Genomic DNA, 20,355 nt, shown 5'->3' on the forward strand with positions numbered 1-20,355 from the left:
TGTCAGTCTCAGCCTTCATTTCCCCAGGAAGCTCCCCAAAAAGTTGAACCTATGTGAAAAGATCGGAATTTCCTGGGGAAATGAAGGTGAGACTGACACGGAATTGTTTTTTTGAGAGAAATTATATATATTGTCAATTATACTTTTCTATAAAACGTGTGTATAACCCATCCTCCTATTCACTCAGTAATAAAAACCGACTAAAAAACTTTATAAAACAAAGAGAGAAAATTACTATCGTATCTTTAAGAGAACAGATGAACTTCATGGGGGAAAGGCTCTAAACTTAGCTTCGAAATTATGACTGATCCCTCTCATGTTTTATAATGATAACAATAATAAGAGTACTTTTATAGCGCCTGAATTTTATGAACTTTTATTCTCTGGTCGTCGGTATAATGTACCGACGTGCAAATCCAAGCGTTAGGAAATGTCTTTTGTACCATTATCAATATAAATCTTTAATGTTCAGTTTGTCCACAAACATCTGTGTGTCTTCTGACTTGATGCACTTGCTATGGCAAAATGTGTGGTTATTTGCATTTCCAACAAGTTCAACAGTTCGATTGAAGAACAAGTTAACAGAGATGAAAGTGTGAGTTTGATGTGGATCCTGACTGGCTATTAAACAACACCAAACAACCCTGGACTGTCTTGACATATGATTACAATTGGTCATCTTTCATGACTATTATGTCAAACACGATTGCTTGATGTGTTTTCATTTTGGCAACCCAGTGGTTGATGGCATGAATGATGGAATCACCTGTCAGGGTGTGACTAAACACATTTATCCAGGTCACAGATCCAGCTTAGAAGAGGCCTTCAGCAACCCATGCTTGTCCTGAGAGGTGGGTAATGGGATCAGATGGTCAGGCTCACTGATTTGACCGATTCATGTCATTGTATCACAATTGTGTAGATCAGCACTCATGTCATTGATAACTGGATTGTCTGGTCCAGACTTGATTACTTACAGACAGCTGCCACATGGCTGGACAATTGCTGAGTATGGTGTTAAAGAACAAACAAACTAACAAAACACCTTCCAACTTCACAAGCAGTGCCAGAACTGGAATCTCTTTCACAGCATCAGCAATAGTGTTGCATGGGGAAGATTTCCTTCAGTCTTTTTACTTTTAACAGTTTAAATTGAATTCTCCTATTGTTATCATGGTTCAAATTAGCATATGCCCTGACCAATTATATGCCAAACATCAGTGTGAGCCGGTTAATGAGAATTACATTAGTATTCAATTAAACATTAAATATTATTCATAAAAAGATTCTAAAAGTTCGGTATTGTCGGTTTTCTTTTCCATGTTTCTTTTCTGGAAATAAATAAAGGAACACTTGTACTTTCATGTGTTCCCCATATTCGTTTCTATGAGTATATTTATGGTATTCAATAATTATCACCATTTTCAACTCATTGATTGTATGTTTTATATAAACATTTCTTTCTGAGCACACTTCAAGGTATTAGAATACAGAGATCAACTTTGCAGTAATACAAAAAGGAAGGTCTGTGCTGTAATTGGGAAAACATTAACTTCAGCATTTTAGATCAAATGCATATACCATGGATTATGTTCCTACAGCCCAATCTGTTCACATCCCACCGTAAGGTACTTTTTCATACATACGGATTGTCCCTCGTAAGTTGATTGAATTTTTCTTTTAAATTCTCAGATAAGACCAACTGCAATCATCAACAATGGCCTTCTGTGCAGGTCTCTCAGAATCTCGTATTACAAAATTCATTCTGGAACAAGCTTCCAAGTTGTCCTCATAAACTAACTGAATTTTAAGGGCAATTTTCTTGCAACCTGTCAACATAATTGGGTACCCTTATCTTTGAAGGAACTGGGACTTGGTTTCATCTTTCATCATTTCTATGAAACCCTGTGCTTGCTTTTTAAAACAAATTTCCAGGCCGTTGCATATGATCATAATGTTATGTGCATGTTTACAATGTTGTGAATACATTTTGTTAACTCTAAGCAGCCATTGGAGGCCTGAGTGGGAATGATGTGAAAACATGCCTCTAACATGAAACTGATCATCCAATGATGCAGCTGCATATCATATGAATTATCAAATGTAATTGTTTGGTCATTTGAGAGTAAACAGTCAGCTTATCAGGATCAATGCATAACAGTTTAATCTCTAATACCCAGACAACCACAGGTTGAGTACCTGTTTATGTTCGTAATCCCCCTATATCTTTCACCACCTGCAGTAAGGATAAGTTAGTTTCCCCAATCTCAAAACATGCCCTGTCACTTTTATTCCCAGAAAAATACACTTCATAATTGTTTTCTTGTTCAAATCAGACAAAACAAGCATCTTTAACACTAATACCTCCTTGAAATACAGATGCTTATATAACATTCTGTTTGCATCCAAAATAGTAATTTCATCCCAAAGATAACAGGCAATGCTTTCAGTTGCGTCTAAAAAATGTTGATAGGTTAAGTCGTTGAGAAAACCTGGAGGAACACTGTTCTCACGCAAACCTTTCATCAGGCATACTTAAGTGTAATACCTCACAATGCAAAAGAAAATGAAGGATTGGTGCTGAACTTTGTCCTCGGTGCATACAGCCACAAACTGGTAACAAAAACAAATTATCATCAAGTGAATTTATTGCAGAGAACATATCAATCCAATATTTATTAGCACATCACAATAAGTTACTGTTCATAGCACAGGCTTAGTTTCCACCTCTCAGACGGAGCACCAAGTGAAGAGTGGATTCCTTCTGAATGTTGTAGTCTGAAAGTGTGCGCCCATCTTCAAGCTGCTTGCCAGCAAAGATCAATCTCTGCTGGTCTGGGGGAATACCTTCCTTGTCTTGGATCTTGGCCTTCACATTCTCAATAGTGTCAGATGGCTCGACCTCGAGAGTGATGGTCTTGCCAGTGAGGGTTTTCACAAAGATCTGCATACCTCCTCTCAGACGGAGCACCAAGTGAAGAGTGGATTCCTTCTGAATGTTGTAGTCTGAAAGTGTGCGCCCATCTTCAAGCTGCTTGCCAGCAAAGATCAATCTCTGCTGGTCTGGGGGAATACCTTCCTTGTCTTGGATCTTGGCCTTCACATTCTCAATAGTGTCAGATGGCTCGACCTCAAGAGTGATGGTCTTGCCAGTGAGGGTTTTCACAAAGATCTGCATACCTCCTCTCAGACGGAGCACCAAGTGAAGAGTGGATTCCTTCTGAATGTTGTAGTCTGAAAGTGTGCTTCATCTTCAAGCTGCTTGCCAGCAAAGATCAATCTCTGCTGGTCTGGGGAATACCTTCCTTGTCTTGGATCTTGGCCTTCACATTTTCAATAGTGTCAGATGGCTCGACCCTCAGAGTGATGGTCTTGCCAGTGAGGGTTTTCACAAAGATCTGCATACCTCCTCTCAGACGGAGCACCAAGTGAAGAGTGGATTCCTTCTGAATGTTGTAGTCTGAAAGTGTGCCCATCTTCAAGCTGCTTGCCGGCAAAGATCAATCTCTGCTGGTCTGGGGGAATACCTTCCTTGTCTTGGATCTTGGCCTTCACATTTTCAATAGTGTCAGATGGCTCGACCTCGAGAGTGATGGTCTTGCCAGTGAGGGTTTTCACAAAGATCTGCATACCTCCTCTCAGACGGAGCACCAAGTGAAGAGTGGATTCCTTCTGAATGTTGTAGTCTGAAAGTGTGCTCATCTTCAAGCTGCTTGCCAGCAAAGATCAATCTCTGCTGGTCTGGGGGAATACCTTCCTTGTCTTGGATCTTGGCCTTCACATTCTCAATAGTGTCAGATGGCTCGACCTCAAGAGTGATGGTCTTGCCAGTGAGGGTTTTCACAAAGATCTGCATACCTCCTCTCAGACGGAGCACCAAGTGAAGAGTGGATTCCTTCTGAATGTTGTAGTCTGAAAGTGTCGCCCATCTTCAAGCTGCTTGCCAGCAAAGATCAATCTCTGCTGGTCTGGGGGAATACCTTCCTTGTCTTGGATCTTGGCCTTCACATTTTCAATAGTGTCAGATGGCTCGACCTCAAGAGTGATGGTCTTGCCAGTGAGGGTTTTCACAAAGATCTGCATACCTCCTCTCAGACGGAGCACCAAGTGAAGAGTGGATTCCTTCTGAATGTTGTAGTCTGAAAGTGTGCGCCCATCTTCAAGCTGCTTGCCAGCAAAGATCAATCTCTGCTGGTCTGGGGGAATACCTTCCTTGTCTTGGATCTTGGCCTTCACATTCTCAATAGTGTCAGATGGCTCGACCTCAAGAGTGATGGTCTTGCCAGTGAGGGTTTTCACAAAGATCTGCATACCTCCTCTCAGACGGAGCACCAAGTGAAGAGTGGATTCCTTCTGAATGTTGTAGTCTGAAAGTGTGCGCCCATCTTCAAGCTGCTTGCCGGCAAAGATCAATCTCTGCTGGTCTGGGGGAATACCTTCCTTGTCTTGGATCTTGGCCTTCACATTTTCAATAGTGTCAGATGGCTCGACCTCAAGAGTGATGGTCTTGCCAGTGAGGGTTTTCACAAAGATCTGCATACCTCCTCTCAGGCGGAGCACCAAGTGAAGAGTGGATTCCTTCTGAATGTTGTAGTCTGAAAGTGTCCTTACATCTTCAAGCTGCTTGCCGGCAAAGATCAATCTCTGCTGGTCTGGGGGAATACCTTCCTTGTCTTGGATCTTGGCCTTCACATTTTCAATAGTGTCAGATGGCTCGACCTCGAGAGTGATGGTCTTGCCAGTGAGGGTTTTCACAAAGATCTGCATACCTCCTCTCAGACGGAGCACCAAGTGAAGAGTGGATTCCTTCTGAATGTTGTAGTCTGAAAGTGTGCGCCCATCTTCAAGCTGCTTGCCGGCAAAGATCAATCTCTGCTGGTCTGGGGGAATACCTTCCTTGTCTTGGATCTTGGCCTTCACATTCTCAATAGTGTCAGATGGCTCGACCTCGAGAGTGATGGTCTTGCCAGTGAGGGTTTTCACAAAGATCTGCATCTTCTGAAAAGAAAAAACAACATGAATATGCTGAACAAATTAATTAAGATCTATCATAGTGAAGTTCCAACATCATCTGGTAGGAGGGTAATGAAGACAAGATGTAAACATTACTGGTTAATTGAATCCTTTCCCAAGACTACATAAACTACGATTGACAGACCCTAATGTTGGCCTACACCTGTCTCAGTTCCCGAGTAACAATAATCCATCATGGCGGACTACCTCCCGGATATATTCCAGGCACGTATATACGTCATTGTTCCAGATCATGTAATAAGACATCCTAGTAGTAGACATAAATATGGTCATCGCAACAGCAGCGCCCGGGAAGGATGGTCTAGTTTGAGATACATATTCGTGTTGGTTTTCCCTTATCATTCTTGATTAAATGTAAACACCACGATGGTCCCAGATTTGTTAATTCATTTCCATTCGTTGATCAGAGGTACTAATCGAACTCACGATCGCCTTAATCATCTCATCTACGATAAAGTCAACTAAAGTCTTACATCAATGCTTTTTAAACACGTTCAAATTACTTACGTGGTGGTAACGTTGACTCTTCCTCGGTGTGGAACAGCTGTGTTAATGACGCTCTTGCAATGGCGGGTTTTATTTATAGTCGCGAGATTGTTCAAGTCACATGACCATGAGTGCGCTCTATGATTGGGCAACGTGGAAAGTTCGACGGTGTTCTGTGTATCAACAGCGCGTCTGAGCATGCTCAAGCTATACCGTGTATAATGTAAGAATATTATTATGCTCGTGTCACATTATACCTTAGCCCCATAGCGGTATGTGCGTTTTAATGGATTAGAGAAGCCATTCGACAGCCATATTTGTATCCATAAAACATGGTTCCGTAGCATAATAAATATACGTAGCACCCTGAGACGCCAGCGGAATGTTTGTCAATGGCCAAACCATGCAAACCTTTTCCCACATTAAACCTGTTGACACACCGTGAATTCAAGATCCCGTTCTGTTGATATAAGACTATAGAACCATGATTATTGTCATGTGTTACTTTATTACCATCAATGCTTACATGTCTGTAACACGTAATAGTGTACACTTTATGAAGAAATAGCTACACCCCGTGTACATACATCGCTTTTGTGCGAGTATCATTTGAGTGGTAAATACGGTTTGCTCAGATTCCTATTTCGACCACAGCAGTTGAGAGTATCACGTGATCAAAGCTCACGGGGCACGCATTTAATATTTCATGCCGAGAGGCAAGTGTGTTACTTGATCAAGGTTGACGCGTAATCGCTGAATATTTCATGCAGAGAAGCAATTATGTAGACGTATATATATACTGCATTCAATGTTGACGGGGTTCTTAGCATGGTAGATAATGATGTGAATTATATAATTTATTGAAAGTCACCATTATGACAAGTGATCTTATGAATAAACCAGAGACCATATACCGATATGGTCTCTGATTTAACTGAACTCATCCATGTATTTGTGTGACACGTGTAAAAAGCTGCGTGTAGAAGAACGATGTTCACTCACGTAGTACGGTACGATGTCAAACAATGAAAGTATATTTCTTAGATGTGTCATACCAATTGAAACAATGTGTCGTTTAAAATGCGGTGTTGTTGTATGGGATCAACGAATGGATGGTTGATTGATAAAAAGGATTAGCTAAATAAATGAAGTCGCTTCCATTTTAAGAATGGCATCATGGCATTTATTTCGACTTACATAAGAAGTATTCATTCGTGCCAAGCTTCAAACGACGGGGATATTTAATTAATTATGTGTCAAAAGGGGCTAATTTATATATTATAGCCCCCTTCCGGGCATCATTAACCAAATAACCGTCATACAAAATCCCGGTGTGTCGAGTTCAAGAATTCGTTATGCAGACTTAGAATGTGACTGATTTAAATTTACAAATTTCAAACTGTAAGATTTGAATAAACTCTGTACGTGACGGTTAGTATATATATAAATCTAGGTCTTTATGCGCGGCCGAAACAGGTTGAACTCTGTTTTGGCATCGTGCCAACAAGTCACCTGACAAGCTCTTTTTCCTGTCGGTCGGACAAAGAAAGGTGTGTTCGCGAACGTGAGTCGAGAGCTGACGTAATCACCTAGATGTAGTCAAAACAGCATCGCAGTGACACACATAACGAAGTCGTTATGAAACATTGTACCCACCAGCTTTTACATTTTCCTTTCGATGATGTTAGGATCGATTCATAATGTGTGTGCGTTTGTAGTTTTAAGTTCAGAGCCTGTATGCCTGTCCTTAAGAAGCAGTTTAAAACCCTCCGCGATATATAGTTAGGCGCAAAAATCCGTATCGTTATGAATACGCAATGCCATTATGATAGCAGTATATCATAGCAGGAGACTCTATAAGAGTAGAGTATCCCTGATCATCGCTAGAAACTCTGCCACCAAGCAGGACACAACGACGCAGTGTGTGGAGTTTGCTTTATCACCATTACACAACATTACAACACAACCTCGGCATAAATCCTCAACCTGGCATGCTACAGCTGATCAGAGCTGAGCTTGGGGCGCCGACAATAGTCCACAGTTTACAGCAGATGTCCAGCCTTTGCCTGATTGAACAAGATGGCAGCTTGTGTTGTTGTGTAATAAGGAATTATCAACTGTTAGTGTTGATTATGCAGTTCATAATTACATACGTGACTGTGACCATGTATACTGTCATTAAGCCACATCAACATGTATACTGTCATTAAGCCACATCACCATGTGCACTATCATTAAGCCACATCACCATGTGCACTGTCATTAAGCCACATCACTATGTACACTGCCATTAAGCCACATCACCGTGTACACTATCATTAAGGCACATCACCATGTACACTGTCATTAATCCACATCACCATGTACACTATCATTAAGCCACATCACCATGTATACTGTCATTAAGCCACATCACCATGTACACTGTCATTAAGCCACATCACCATGTACACTGTCATTAAGCCACATCACCATGTATACTGTCATTAAGCCACATCACCATGTACACTGTCATTAAGCCACATCACCATGTACACTGTCATTAAGCCACATCACCATGTACACTGTCATTAAGCCATCACCATGTACACCACCATGTACACATTAAGCCACATCACCATGTACACTGTCATTAAGCCACATCACCATGTACACTGTCATTAAGCCACATCACCATGTATACTGTCATTAAGCCACATCACCATGTACACTGTCAGCAACATCACCATGTACACTGTCATTAAGCCACATCACCATGTACACTGTCATTAAGCCACATCACCATGTACACTGTCATTAAGCCACATCACCATGTACACTGTCATTAAGCCACATCACCATGTATACTGTCATTAAGCCACATCACCATGTATACTGTCATTAAGCCACATCACCATGTATACTGTCATTAAGCCACATCACCATGTACACTGTCATTAAGCCACATCACCATGTACACTGTCATTAAGCCACATCACCATATACACTGTCATTAAGCCACATCACCATATACACTGTCATTAAGCCACATCACCATGTATACTGTCATTAAGCAACATCACCATGTATACTGTCATTAAGCCACATCACCATGTATACTGTCATTAAGCAACATCACCATGTATACTGTCATTAAGCCACATCACCATGTATGCTGTCGTTAATCACATGTACATCACCATGTACACTGTCATTAAGCAACATCACCATGTATACTGTCATTAAGCAACATCACCATGTATACTGTCATTAAGCAACATCACCATGTATACCGTCATTAAGCAACATCACCATGTATACTGTCACCATTAAGTCATTAAGCAACATCACCATGTACACTGTCATTAAGCAACATCACCATGTATACTGTCATTAAGCAACATCACCATGTATACTGTCATTAAGCAACATCACCATGTATACTGTCATTAAGCAACATCACCATGTATACTGTCATTAAGCAACATCACCATGTATACTGTCATTAAGCAACATCACCATGTATACTGTCATTAAGCCACATCACCATGTATACTGTCATTAAGCCACATCACCATGTATACTGTCATTATTACAACATCACCATGTATACTGTCATTAAGCAACATCACCATGTATACTGTCATTAAGCCACATCACCATGTACACTGTCATTAAGCAACATCACCATGTATACTGTCATTAAGCAACATCACCATGTATACTGTCATTAAGCAACATCACCATGTATACTGTCATTAAGCAACATCACCATGTATACTGTCATTAAGCAACATCACCATGTATACTGTCATTAAGCAACATCACCATGTATACTGTCATTAAGCAACATCACCATGTATACTGTCATTAAGCCACATCACCATGTACACTGTCATTAAGCAACATCACCATGTATACTGTCATTAAGCAACATCACCATGTATACTGTCATTAAGCCACATCACCATATACACTGTCATTAAGCAACATCACCATGTATACTGTCATTAAGCCACATCACCATGTATACTGTCATTAAGCCACATCACCATGTACACTGTCATTAAGCAACATCACCATGTATACTGTCATTAAGCCACATCACCATGTACACTGTCATTAAGCCACATCACCATGTACACTGTCATTAAGCAACATCACCATGTATACTGTCATTAAGCCACATCACCATGTACACTGTCATTAAGCCACATCACCATGTATACTGTCATTAAGCCACATCACCATGCATACTGTCATTAAGCAACATCACCATGTATACTGTCATTAAGCCACATCACCATGTGCACTGTCATTAAGCCACATCACCATGTACACTGTCATTAAGCCACATCACCATGTATACTGTCATTAAGCCACATCACCATGTACACTGTCATTAAGCAACATCACCATGTATACTGTCATTAAGCCACATCACCATGTATACTGTCATTAAGCCACATCACCATGTACACTGTCATTAAGCAACATCACCATGTATACTGTCATTAAGCCACATCACCATGTACACTGTCATTAAGCCACATCACCATGTATACTGTCATTAAGCCACATCACCATGTACACTGTCATTAAGCAACATCACCATGTATACTGTCATTAAGCCACATCACCATGTATACTGTCATTAAGCCACATCACCATGTACACTGTCATTAAGCCACATCACCATGTACACTCGTCATTAAGCAACATCACCATGTATACTGTCATTAAGCCACATCACCATGTACACTGTCATTAAGCAACATCACCATATACACTGTCATTAAGCCACATCACCATGTATACTGTCATTAAGCAACATCACCATGTATACTGTCATTAAGCAACATCACCATGTATACTGTCATTAAGCCACATCACCATGTACACTCACCATGTCATTAAGCCACATCACCATGTATTACTGTCACCATTAAGCACATCACCATGTATACTGTCATTAAGCCACATCACCATGTATACTGTCATTAAGCCACATCACCATGTACACTGTCATTAAGCCACATCACCATGTATACTACCGTCATTAAGCCATTATCACCATGTACACTGTCATTAAGCATTACATCACCATGTATACTGTCATTAAGCAACATCACCATGTATACTGTCATTAAGCCACATCACCATGTATACTGTCATTAAGCATTCACATCACCATGTATACTGTCATTAAGCCACATCACCATGTATACTGTCATTAAACCACATCACCATGTATACTGTCATTAAGCCACATCACCATGTACACTGTCATTAAGCCACATCACCATGTATACTGTCGCCACATTAAGCCACATCACCATGTACACTGTCATTAAGCCACATCACCATGTATACTGTCATTAAGCCACATCACCATTAAGCCACATCATTAAGCACATCACCATGTATACTGTCATTAAGCCACATCACCATGTATACTGTCATTAATCCACATCACCATATACACTGTCATTAAGCCACATCACCATGTACACTGTCATTAAGCCACATCACCATATACACTGTCATTAAGCCACATCACCATGTATACCACACACACCATGCATACTGTCATTAAGCAACATCACCATGTATACTGTCATTAAGCAACATCACCATGTATACTGTCATTAAGCAACATCACCATGTATACTGTCATTAAGCAACATCACCATGTATACTGTCATTAACTGTCATTAAGCACATCACCATGTATCACCATACTGTCATTAAGCAACATCACCATGTATACTGTCATTAAGCAACATCACCATGTATACTGTCATTAAGCAACATCACCATGTATACTGTCATTAAGCAACATCACCATGTACACTGTCATTAAGCAACATCACCATGTATACTGTCATTAAGCAACATCACCATGTATACTGTCATTAAGCAACATCACCATGTACACCATGTACACTGTCATTAAGCAACATCACCATGTATACTGTCATTAAGCAACATCACCATGTATACTGTCATTAAGCCACATCACCATGTACACTGTCATTAAGCAACATCACCATGTATACTGTCATTAAGCAACATCACCATGTATACTGTCATTAAGCCACATCACCATATACACTGTCATTAAGCCACATCACCATGTATACTGTCATTAAGCCACATCACCATGTATACTGTCATTAAGCAACATCACCATGTATACTGTCATTAAGCTACATCACCATATACACTGTCATTAAGCCACATCACCATATACACTGTCATTAAGCAACATCACCATGTATACTGTCATTAAGCCACATCACCATGTATACTGTCATTAAGCCACATCACCATGTATACACTGTCATTAAGCAACATCACCATGTATACTGTCATTAAACACATCACCATGTATGTCATTACCACATCACCATCATTAAGCACATCACCATGTATGCTGTCATTAAGCCACATCACCATATATACTGTCATTAAGCAACATCACCATGTCATTACAACATATGTATACTGTCATTAAGCACACATCACCATGTATACTGTCATTAAAGCAACATCACCATGTACACTGTCATTAAGCCACATCACCATGTATGCTGTCATTAAGCCACATCACCATGTGTATGGGTGCTGTCATTAAAAGCAACATCACCATGTATACTGTCATTAAGCCCACATCACCATGTATGCTGTCATTAAGCAACATCACCATGTATACTGTCATTAAGCAACATCACCATATACACACTGTCATTAAGCCACATCACCATGTACACTGTCATTAAGCCACATCACCATATGCATACTGTCATTAAGCAAATCACCATGTATGCTGTCATTAAGCAACATCACCATGTATACTGTCATTAAGCCACATCACCATGTACACTGTCATTAAGCCACATCACCATATGTATACTGTCATTAAAGCGCATCACCATGTACACTGTCATTATGCATCACCATGTATACTGTCATTAAGCAACATCACCATGTATACTGTCATTAAGCCACATCACCATGTACACTGTCATTAAGCAAATAATCATGTATGCTGGTCGTTAAGTACATCACCATGTATACTGTCATTAAGCACCACATCACCATGTATACTGTCATTAAGCAACATCACCATGTATGCTGTCATTAAAGCAACATCACCATGTACACTGTCATTAAGCCACATCACCATATATACACTGTCATTAAGCCACATCACCATATACTGTCATTAAGCCACATTACCATGCATACTGTCATTAAGCCACATCACCATGTATACTGTCATTAAGCCACATCACCATATACACTGTCATTAAGCCACATCACCATGCATACTGTCATTAAAGCCACATCACCATGTATACTGTCATTAAGCCACATCACCATGTATACTGTCATTAAGCAACATCACCATGTATACTGTCATATAACATCACCATGTATACTGTCATTAAGCAACATCACCATATGCATTGTCGTTAAGCACCGCGACGTTCACCATGCGTCATTAAGATTCACCATGTATACCGTTGTTGTCAGAGCAATCGTCATACATGGACTGTCATAGGGAGCTGCATCACCATGTATACTGTCATTAAGCCACATCACCATACAACTGTCGTGAAAACATCACCAACACACTGTCGTTAAATACGTGATTGCGCTACTGTCGGTAAATACTTCACCGTTATATACTGTACGTTAAAGCCACATCACCATGTACACTGTCATTAAACAACTTAATCACCATATACACTGTCATTAAGCCACATCACCATATACACTGTCATTAAGCAACATCACCATGTATACTGTCATTAAGCCATATCACCATGTATACTGTCATTAAGCCACATCACCATGTACACTTTCATTAAGCCACATCACCATCTATACTGTCATTAAGTCACATTACAGGATGGTCGGTTTAACGGGTTAGTCCCAATAACAAGGACAACCTTGGTCTAGGATGCCATTGGAGAACACCACTTTCATCTACTTGTGGAGGTTTCTGAAAGCTGTACGTCATTGAAGCTCACGTGTTGTGCCACGTGTTTATTGCAAAATGCAGAGTCAGCTGTTCTGAACTGTCACTTGTACTGGTACACTGAATGAATCACGAGTTGTTGTGATAACCACATGTCACGTGAGAAATCACAGCGAAAGTCCAAGGCTGTCGTTGTGCAATATGTGATGATGAACAAACATCAGCACAGTCACATATTATGTGTGACAGATTGATATATACTGTGAAACAGTTCAATCTAACGAGAAAATGTTTCTGTCAGTAGCTCTGCCACTATTCTGGGCGGCCAGCTATCAGTGTGGATGGCTACTCGCTGTTGTCCCCGTCGTGGTGCGTATACGACCTACACACGACAGGGCTCGACACACTGTCTTACCATGTACATTAAGTAGGGAAGGATATATCATTGGAAGAAATAAACATGTCACTAGATACTTAGGACTTTACAAGCTTATCAACTTCTTATAACTATTATCACAAGCATACACCCGTGTTATAATGTTGATATTTACAAGCATACACCCGTGTTATAATGTCATATTTGGAAGCTAGACACCCGAATGTTATCAAGCATACACCCGTGTTATAATGTTGATGCTGAAAACAAACACCCGTTTACACACGCACGCGCACGCACGCACGCACACACACACCAACTAGATGCGTGTTATAATGTTGATATTTACAAGCATACACCCGTGTTATAATGTTGATATTTACAAACATAAACCCGTGTTATAATGTTGATATTTACAAACATAAACCCGTGTTATAATGTTGATATTTACAAACAAAAACACTAGTTATTATTATGATCACAAGCATAAACACCTGTTATAATTGTGATATTTGAAAACATATACCCTCTGTATAATTATGCCATTTACAAACATATACCCGTGTTCTAATTGTGATATTTACACGCCTAAGGGCTGGTTATAACTGTGATATTTACACGTGTAAACACATGTTATTACTGATATTTAAAGTCATAAATTTTGGCTGAGCTGATATTTGCATCCATAAAGACTTGTTATAACTACTGTCGCCATGTTGGAGACGATTCACTTAAGTTAATTCTGTCATTTTGATATTGCAGTTTGGGTTCAGATTGAATATTTAAAGAACAATGTACTTATTACGCTACATTCAAATGAGAATAAGAAGGCAAACCATCCAAATTGGAATAGTTATAGAGTGTTGAAATGTTGTCGCCAAACTTTGGATACATACGTTGTGTTTTTCTGGATGACAGTGTAGCAGCGTACCTTTCTGGCTTAAGTGAAGTACAGTATCAATTATTTATACTCAAAACATTTACCAATTTAATTACGACAGGTTTTAACTATAAGTATAGTTCAGTATTGGAAAAAATACTTTTCAACACCACAAACAAGATGCGTAGAAATCAAGCAATACATACGTTATCATGCCAATAATTACTTCAATTTCTATAACACTTCACGCAAAACATTATACCAACAACACACATTTCTAGCATTGTAAAACAGTTCATATCACGATCAGTAGTGTGTATAGATTTGCAAAATGAAAATGAAAACCATTGAAAATATATACATACGTAACCGTTACATACGTTACTAGAAAGTACGGAATTAAGTGTTCGAAACAATATGATTAGGTTTTGGCTATACCTACTTCATGTGGCGACAGTCATCGAACAGCAGACACATTTTGAGAGAGAAACCACATCAGTTTTATGAGGTAATGTTGTTTAAAATTCAGGTGATACCATGCATAATTAAAGACGTCATGTTAAACATGTTACAAAGTGTAATTCTTTCAAATTGTCATTGTGTGTTTTAACTACCATCATAACAAACAGGAAAGCGATGCTAAGGGCATCATTTGGTGGTCCAGTTTTCGATCAAGGCATGCTAAAGTAACTGATACATACGTTATCAACGGTAACGTAGGTAACAACATTTGTTGAAGGTTTCAAACGTAAATGTCATATCATTTGAAGCCAGAAACTTTGGTTTTTTTATTAAAAACATTCAGACTTAAACTGGCAATCAGTGCTATTTAATGTCCTTTAATTTTCACATAATGAGCTATGTGTTGGGAAAGAGATGGTCACCTCTCTGAATGATATGAATATTGATATGAATATTTGATTGTTTAATGGAATGGAAGGATTGATGCACAAATGGGAGGTACTTTATTAGTAGCTTATCAGACAGAGTTTATATATTTGTAATAACATTTGGATTAGTCCTGGGTCTTTGTTATGTGAAAGAGCATAATTATAGGGTAACGTATGTATCGAAATATATTATACATACGTTACTCATTTGTTTTTGGACTTATTTCAAGTGGGAAAACGTAGAGCAGAAAATCAGACAGAATATCGGTAAATTCGGAAAGCAAAAGGACCTGCCTTCCTTGAGAAAGAACGATCGAGGATACAGTCTTGTTATGTTCCTTTTGTGGAAAACAAATTTATGATGATTAATATTGATCACCCTGATATTGTCTTTATGTAGTACTAACAACTGTAAAGGAAGAAACGATAGAATCTTGTAATCCTGAAGAAAATGATACTGATGTGTTTTAATCGATGTTTTAGGTAAGAAAAAGTATTATTCTTCATAATAAAAATCTTATTTGAAACAATTGAAAGTTGGGCTACATACGTTACTGTTCGTACTGCAAAAAGTGACTGGTAATTTTCATGAGTTTTATGTTGTTGCAACTGGCTATCGATCAAATATTTTGCTACTCATTTTTTAGTCTACTACGCCCTCAGATTGTCGGCTAATCTAGTTATCAGGTTTGATTTTAGAATGTTTTTGCAATTTGTTGGTATTTTTTAAAAAACAATCTGAGTAATAATGATTTACAATGTGTATGTCAAAGTACTTCTAAAGTCTTTGAGCAGACATGTGTGTCGCCAAACTCATGCGGAATATTTGATAGGTTACTCAAATAATTTATCACATTGTCACTTAATTCTCTAGTCAGAAAAACTAGTCACGTACGTATCAGGTGATAATATTTTATAATTCAAGGTGCCACATTTAGATAACAGCTGTATGGTTATTTGTAAAATGGTGTGGCTGAAAAAGTGATATGTAATAGACCATATACCAAACTGTCTAAATAAAATGTTTTTGCATAGATTTTGTGTAGTTGATTTTTGACTTACGACGCTTACCCATTTGCACCTCATTAGTGAGAACGGGCGTTCAGCTGACCTGTGTAAGCCTGTTAGACTATGTGATTGACGTCACACTTCAGTTGACCTGTGTAAGCCTGTGAGTACTGTCACACTTCGGTTGACCTGTGTAAGCCTGTGAGTACTGTCACACTTCGGTTGACCTGTGTAAGCCTGTGAGTACTGTCACACTTCCGCTGACCTGTGTAAGCCTGTTAGACTATGTGATTGACGTCACACTTCAGTTGACCTGTGTAAGCCTGTGAGTACTGTCACACTTCAGTTGACCTGTGTAAGCCTGTGAGTACTGTCACACTTCAGTTGACCTGTGTAAGCCTGTGAGTACTGTCACACTTCGGTTGACCTGTGTAAGCCTGTGAGTACTGTCACACTTCGGTTGACCTGTGTAAGCCTGTGAGTACTGTCACACTTCGGTTGACCTGTGTAAGCCTGTGACTACTGTCACACTTCCGTGTGTAAGCCTGTGAGTACTGTCACTCTTCGGTTGACCTGTGTAAGCCTGTGAGTACTGTCACACTTCGGTTGACCTGTGTAAGCCTGTGACTACTGTCACACTTCCGCTGACCTGTGTAAGCCTGTTAGACTATGTGATTGACGTCACACTTCAGTTGACCTGTGTAAGCCTGTGAGTTATGTCACACTTCGGTTGACCCGCAATCCACCCCCGTTTAATTAACTGTTAGTATATGTGTATTCTGGCATTCACATGGGAATTTAAAAATCGATTGTTGATGTGAATACTTTAGAATCTCAACAAGTGCAACTCTGATGATAAGTTTTCGCGTCTGTTTCATGTTCTACCCGTTGTATTTCTGTGAACGTTCTAGTCGTTTAGCTTGCATTCAATATGGCCTGTGGCGAAGGGCTTGCGAGAATTCATCTGTTTCGTCTGAATGTGAGAATATTTATTTGCACCATTCTTCCATCCTAAAAACGCCTTCATTGTTAAAGTAAATGTAATCATCTGAGAAAGTGTGTGTTAACATTGTATGTTTTACTGCCACCGACATTGGTATTAAGTAAACCTTCGTGAATCAGATAGCCAACACCTTTTAGCGTATTGGCGTGTAATGGTAAACACACACATTGCATGTAACGATGCTCCATTCCTTGGGAATTCCTTGTGTATCTAAACTCTGCTTGAGACTTTAGGCTGAACAAAATCTTTGACACGTGTGCTGCAACCACTATATGGAGACTGTAAGCTACTTTATGTCAACCATGGTTCTTTTACGAGTGCTTCATTTTTAAGATGTTGACGTTATATTTTAGGGTTCTCCTCGTTAATCATCTGAAAGTATTTGTGCAAGTCAAATACATGGATTTGACCCAAGCTTCAATTTCAGTTGTGTTGGGTGTACATGACCCTAATAACATTTTAGTACCTACCTGACAACAAAAGGCGTGCATTAGAAATGGCTATTTATTGAGGGAAACTGTCAATCCACCTTCAAAAGTGAGGAATATAATTCTAGCCAAGTATACGCACAGAATTAATTATTGCAATTCAAGACGTGAGTACAGGATTATTTTTTTTTAAATCCCTGATTTTATCAGTTGCAAAATGAATGAAGACTGGAATTGACACTTGATGCAACGTCGATAGCCGGAGACTATAGGATGATAGTTACAAAATAATCAGAATCCTGATGAATCGGAATCGGAGGCTGCTAAGGGAGGGAACTCTTACGGCAGACTGTGGTGCTTTGGCCGATACCTTCCCTCTCCGAATTCCGATTAGAACTTTAGGTGATTATATCTGTCTGTGCTGAAATAGTTGTGTGTTCCGAATCCGAAGCAGTGTTAATTAACTAGCTGATGGAAGCGACCTACAATGACTGTGGATACTATTTCAAATCATTGATTGGGGTTTAACGCTGCACTTAGCAATATTTCAGCTATAATTTCCATTACCTAGAATAGATATAACTAGTTATAGTAGCAGTAGCACGAAACCTCTTTTGGCAACGACCCCCGTGACTTAAATTATATGAATAAATTGTGCCTGCATATATACATTATTTAACAATATGCAATAAGATATGCACAAAATACAACCAGACAAAGCAAAATTATATCCATGAGTTGATGTGGCCAGAAATGAAATGAACAAGATATTTACTCGACTTCGATGCAGTTTGAAAGTTTTTGGTCAAGTCTAGTTTTCAAGTAGTCTACTGTCGTTTGCCCGGTAGTTTAGTAACTTACACAGAACTGGCTTCCTGCCAAGTACATCTCGACCTGGCTATTGAGAGTACTTCAGCAGCAGACGATCAGAGAGGGAATTTTCAATATGGCTGTCCAAAGGTTAAAAATCAGATCTGTGTTCTGTGAATTTTCCCCCAGAATCTATAGGCGTGTTTTTCACAGATAATGTTATCGTTATCGAAAGTATTATACACACGTCTGTCATTTACATTTTCACACCGCCATATATCAAAATTCCATATACTCCACTCCTGGCGAGGTCCTCTATCTTTTTAATTTTAATGTGTAAAAATTGTACATATATGTCACCTGTGCATATATATGTCACACCATAAACACCTTTCACTCACACTACCCCCACCCCTTAATATTGTTATAGTGACTAATTCAGGTCAGCCATCGTCCACATATTTAAAAAGTAAAAAACTATGTAGTCAAGACATGTGAGACTTTATTGTAATTATTTATATGACGCTAATCTGTATTCTATGTAATCCTTATCACTTCCGCATTGTACATTGACAATTAATTACTGTATATGACATTTACAACCCTTATTGGTCATTGCCCTTGGCCGTGTCTGCCATCACATCAACTGGTCAAGGAAGTGCTATTGTTTTTCTAATTGTCCATTGTCGAGTCGTCGCCTGTCCATTGTTGTCAAAAAATTGTATATATACTTAGTATGCTCACATCTATACGGTGAAGGAGTACGAGTGTGGTATTCCGACTCTCTGTGTAGGGACGACGACGAGCAGGATAATGCCGCTCGTAGGAAACGCCCTGGGGTTGAGCAGGTACTCCACTCACCTCTTTGAGCTCAACGTATTCTTTCGTCTTGTCAACGTATTGTACGTACACTTCATCTTAATTATGAGCAAATTCCCCAGTCAACGCATATATCCACGCGTTGACAATATATAAACCGAGATGCAAAAGTGAGCATACCAAGCTTTTTAAGGAACTAAAAATTGAAATAACTGTTGTTATAGTCGATATTGTATAAACTATAATTTTGTTTAACAATACGATCGGCAATGTTCCAGCTTTACCAGGACAGACTGTAACTTAACGGAAAGCGCATGTCCAGTGTGCGCCCAACAATGTTATACGTATCTTAAAGACAACTCTCCCTTACATACCTCGTCCCCTAATTTTGTCATGTTTTAGACTTACATTGACAGCTTAATGTTTTCAAGGTCTAAAAAACTGTCAGTTGTAGCTGACACAAAACGTTTACTAGGAAGGCAAGTACTACTCCCTCACAACAGTCTCTGGTGACTGATGTACCAGCCCCTCCAAGCCAAACAAAAACAAAGCTGTGACATTGACAAAGCTGTGACTGCGAGCTTTCCACACCCGTAAACCCTGGCGTGCAGGAATATCAACAATTAGGCTCCGAGGGAAGTATATTTAGAACCAC

At 39.4% G+C, this 20,355-nt stretch overlaps 1 protein-coding gene across 1 annotated transcript; it reads right to left on the reverse strand.

Moving 5' to 3' along the window:
- Positions 1 to 2,630: 2,630 nt before the first annotated feature.
- LOC124265640 (polyubiquitin-C-like) lies at positions 2,631 to 5,636 on the reverse strand. The gene is given in 7 exon segments (XM_046700433.1): positions 2,631 to 3,246; positions 3,249 to 3,296; positions 3,299 to 3,471; positions 3,473 to 3,700; positions 3,702 to 3,924; positions 3,927 to 4,998; positions 5,542 to 5,636. Coding segments are annotated over 6 exon segments (2,271 nt in total). The 5' UTR covers positions 4,996 to 4,998; positions 5,542 to 5,636; the 3' UTR covers positions 2,631 to 2,716.
- Positions 5,637 to 20,355: the final 14,719 nt, after the last annotated feature.

This window comes from Haliotis rubra, unplaced genomic scaffold, assembly GCF_003918875.1.
Source record: "Haliotis rubra isolate DU_JTF1 unplaced genomic scaffold, ASM391887v1 Scf99, whole genome shotgun sequence".
NCBI classification, from domain to species: domain Eukaryota; kingdom Metazoa; phylum Mollusca; class Gastropoda; order Lepetellida; family Haliotidae; genus Haliotis; species Haliotis rubra.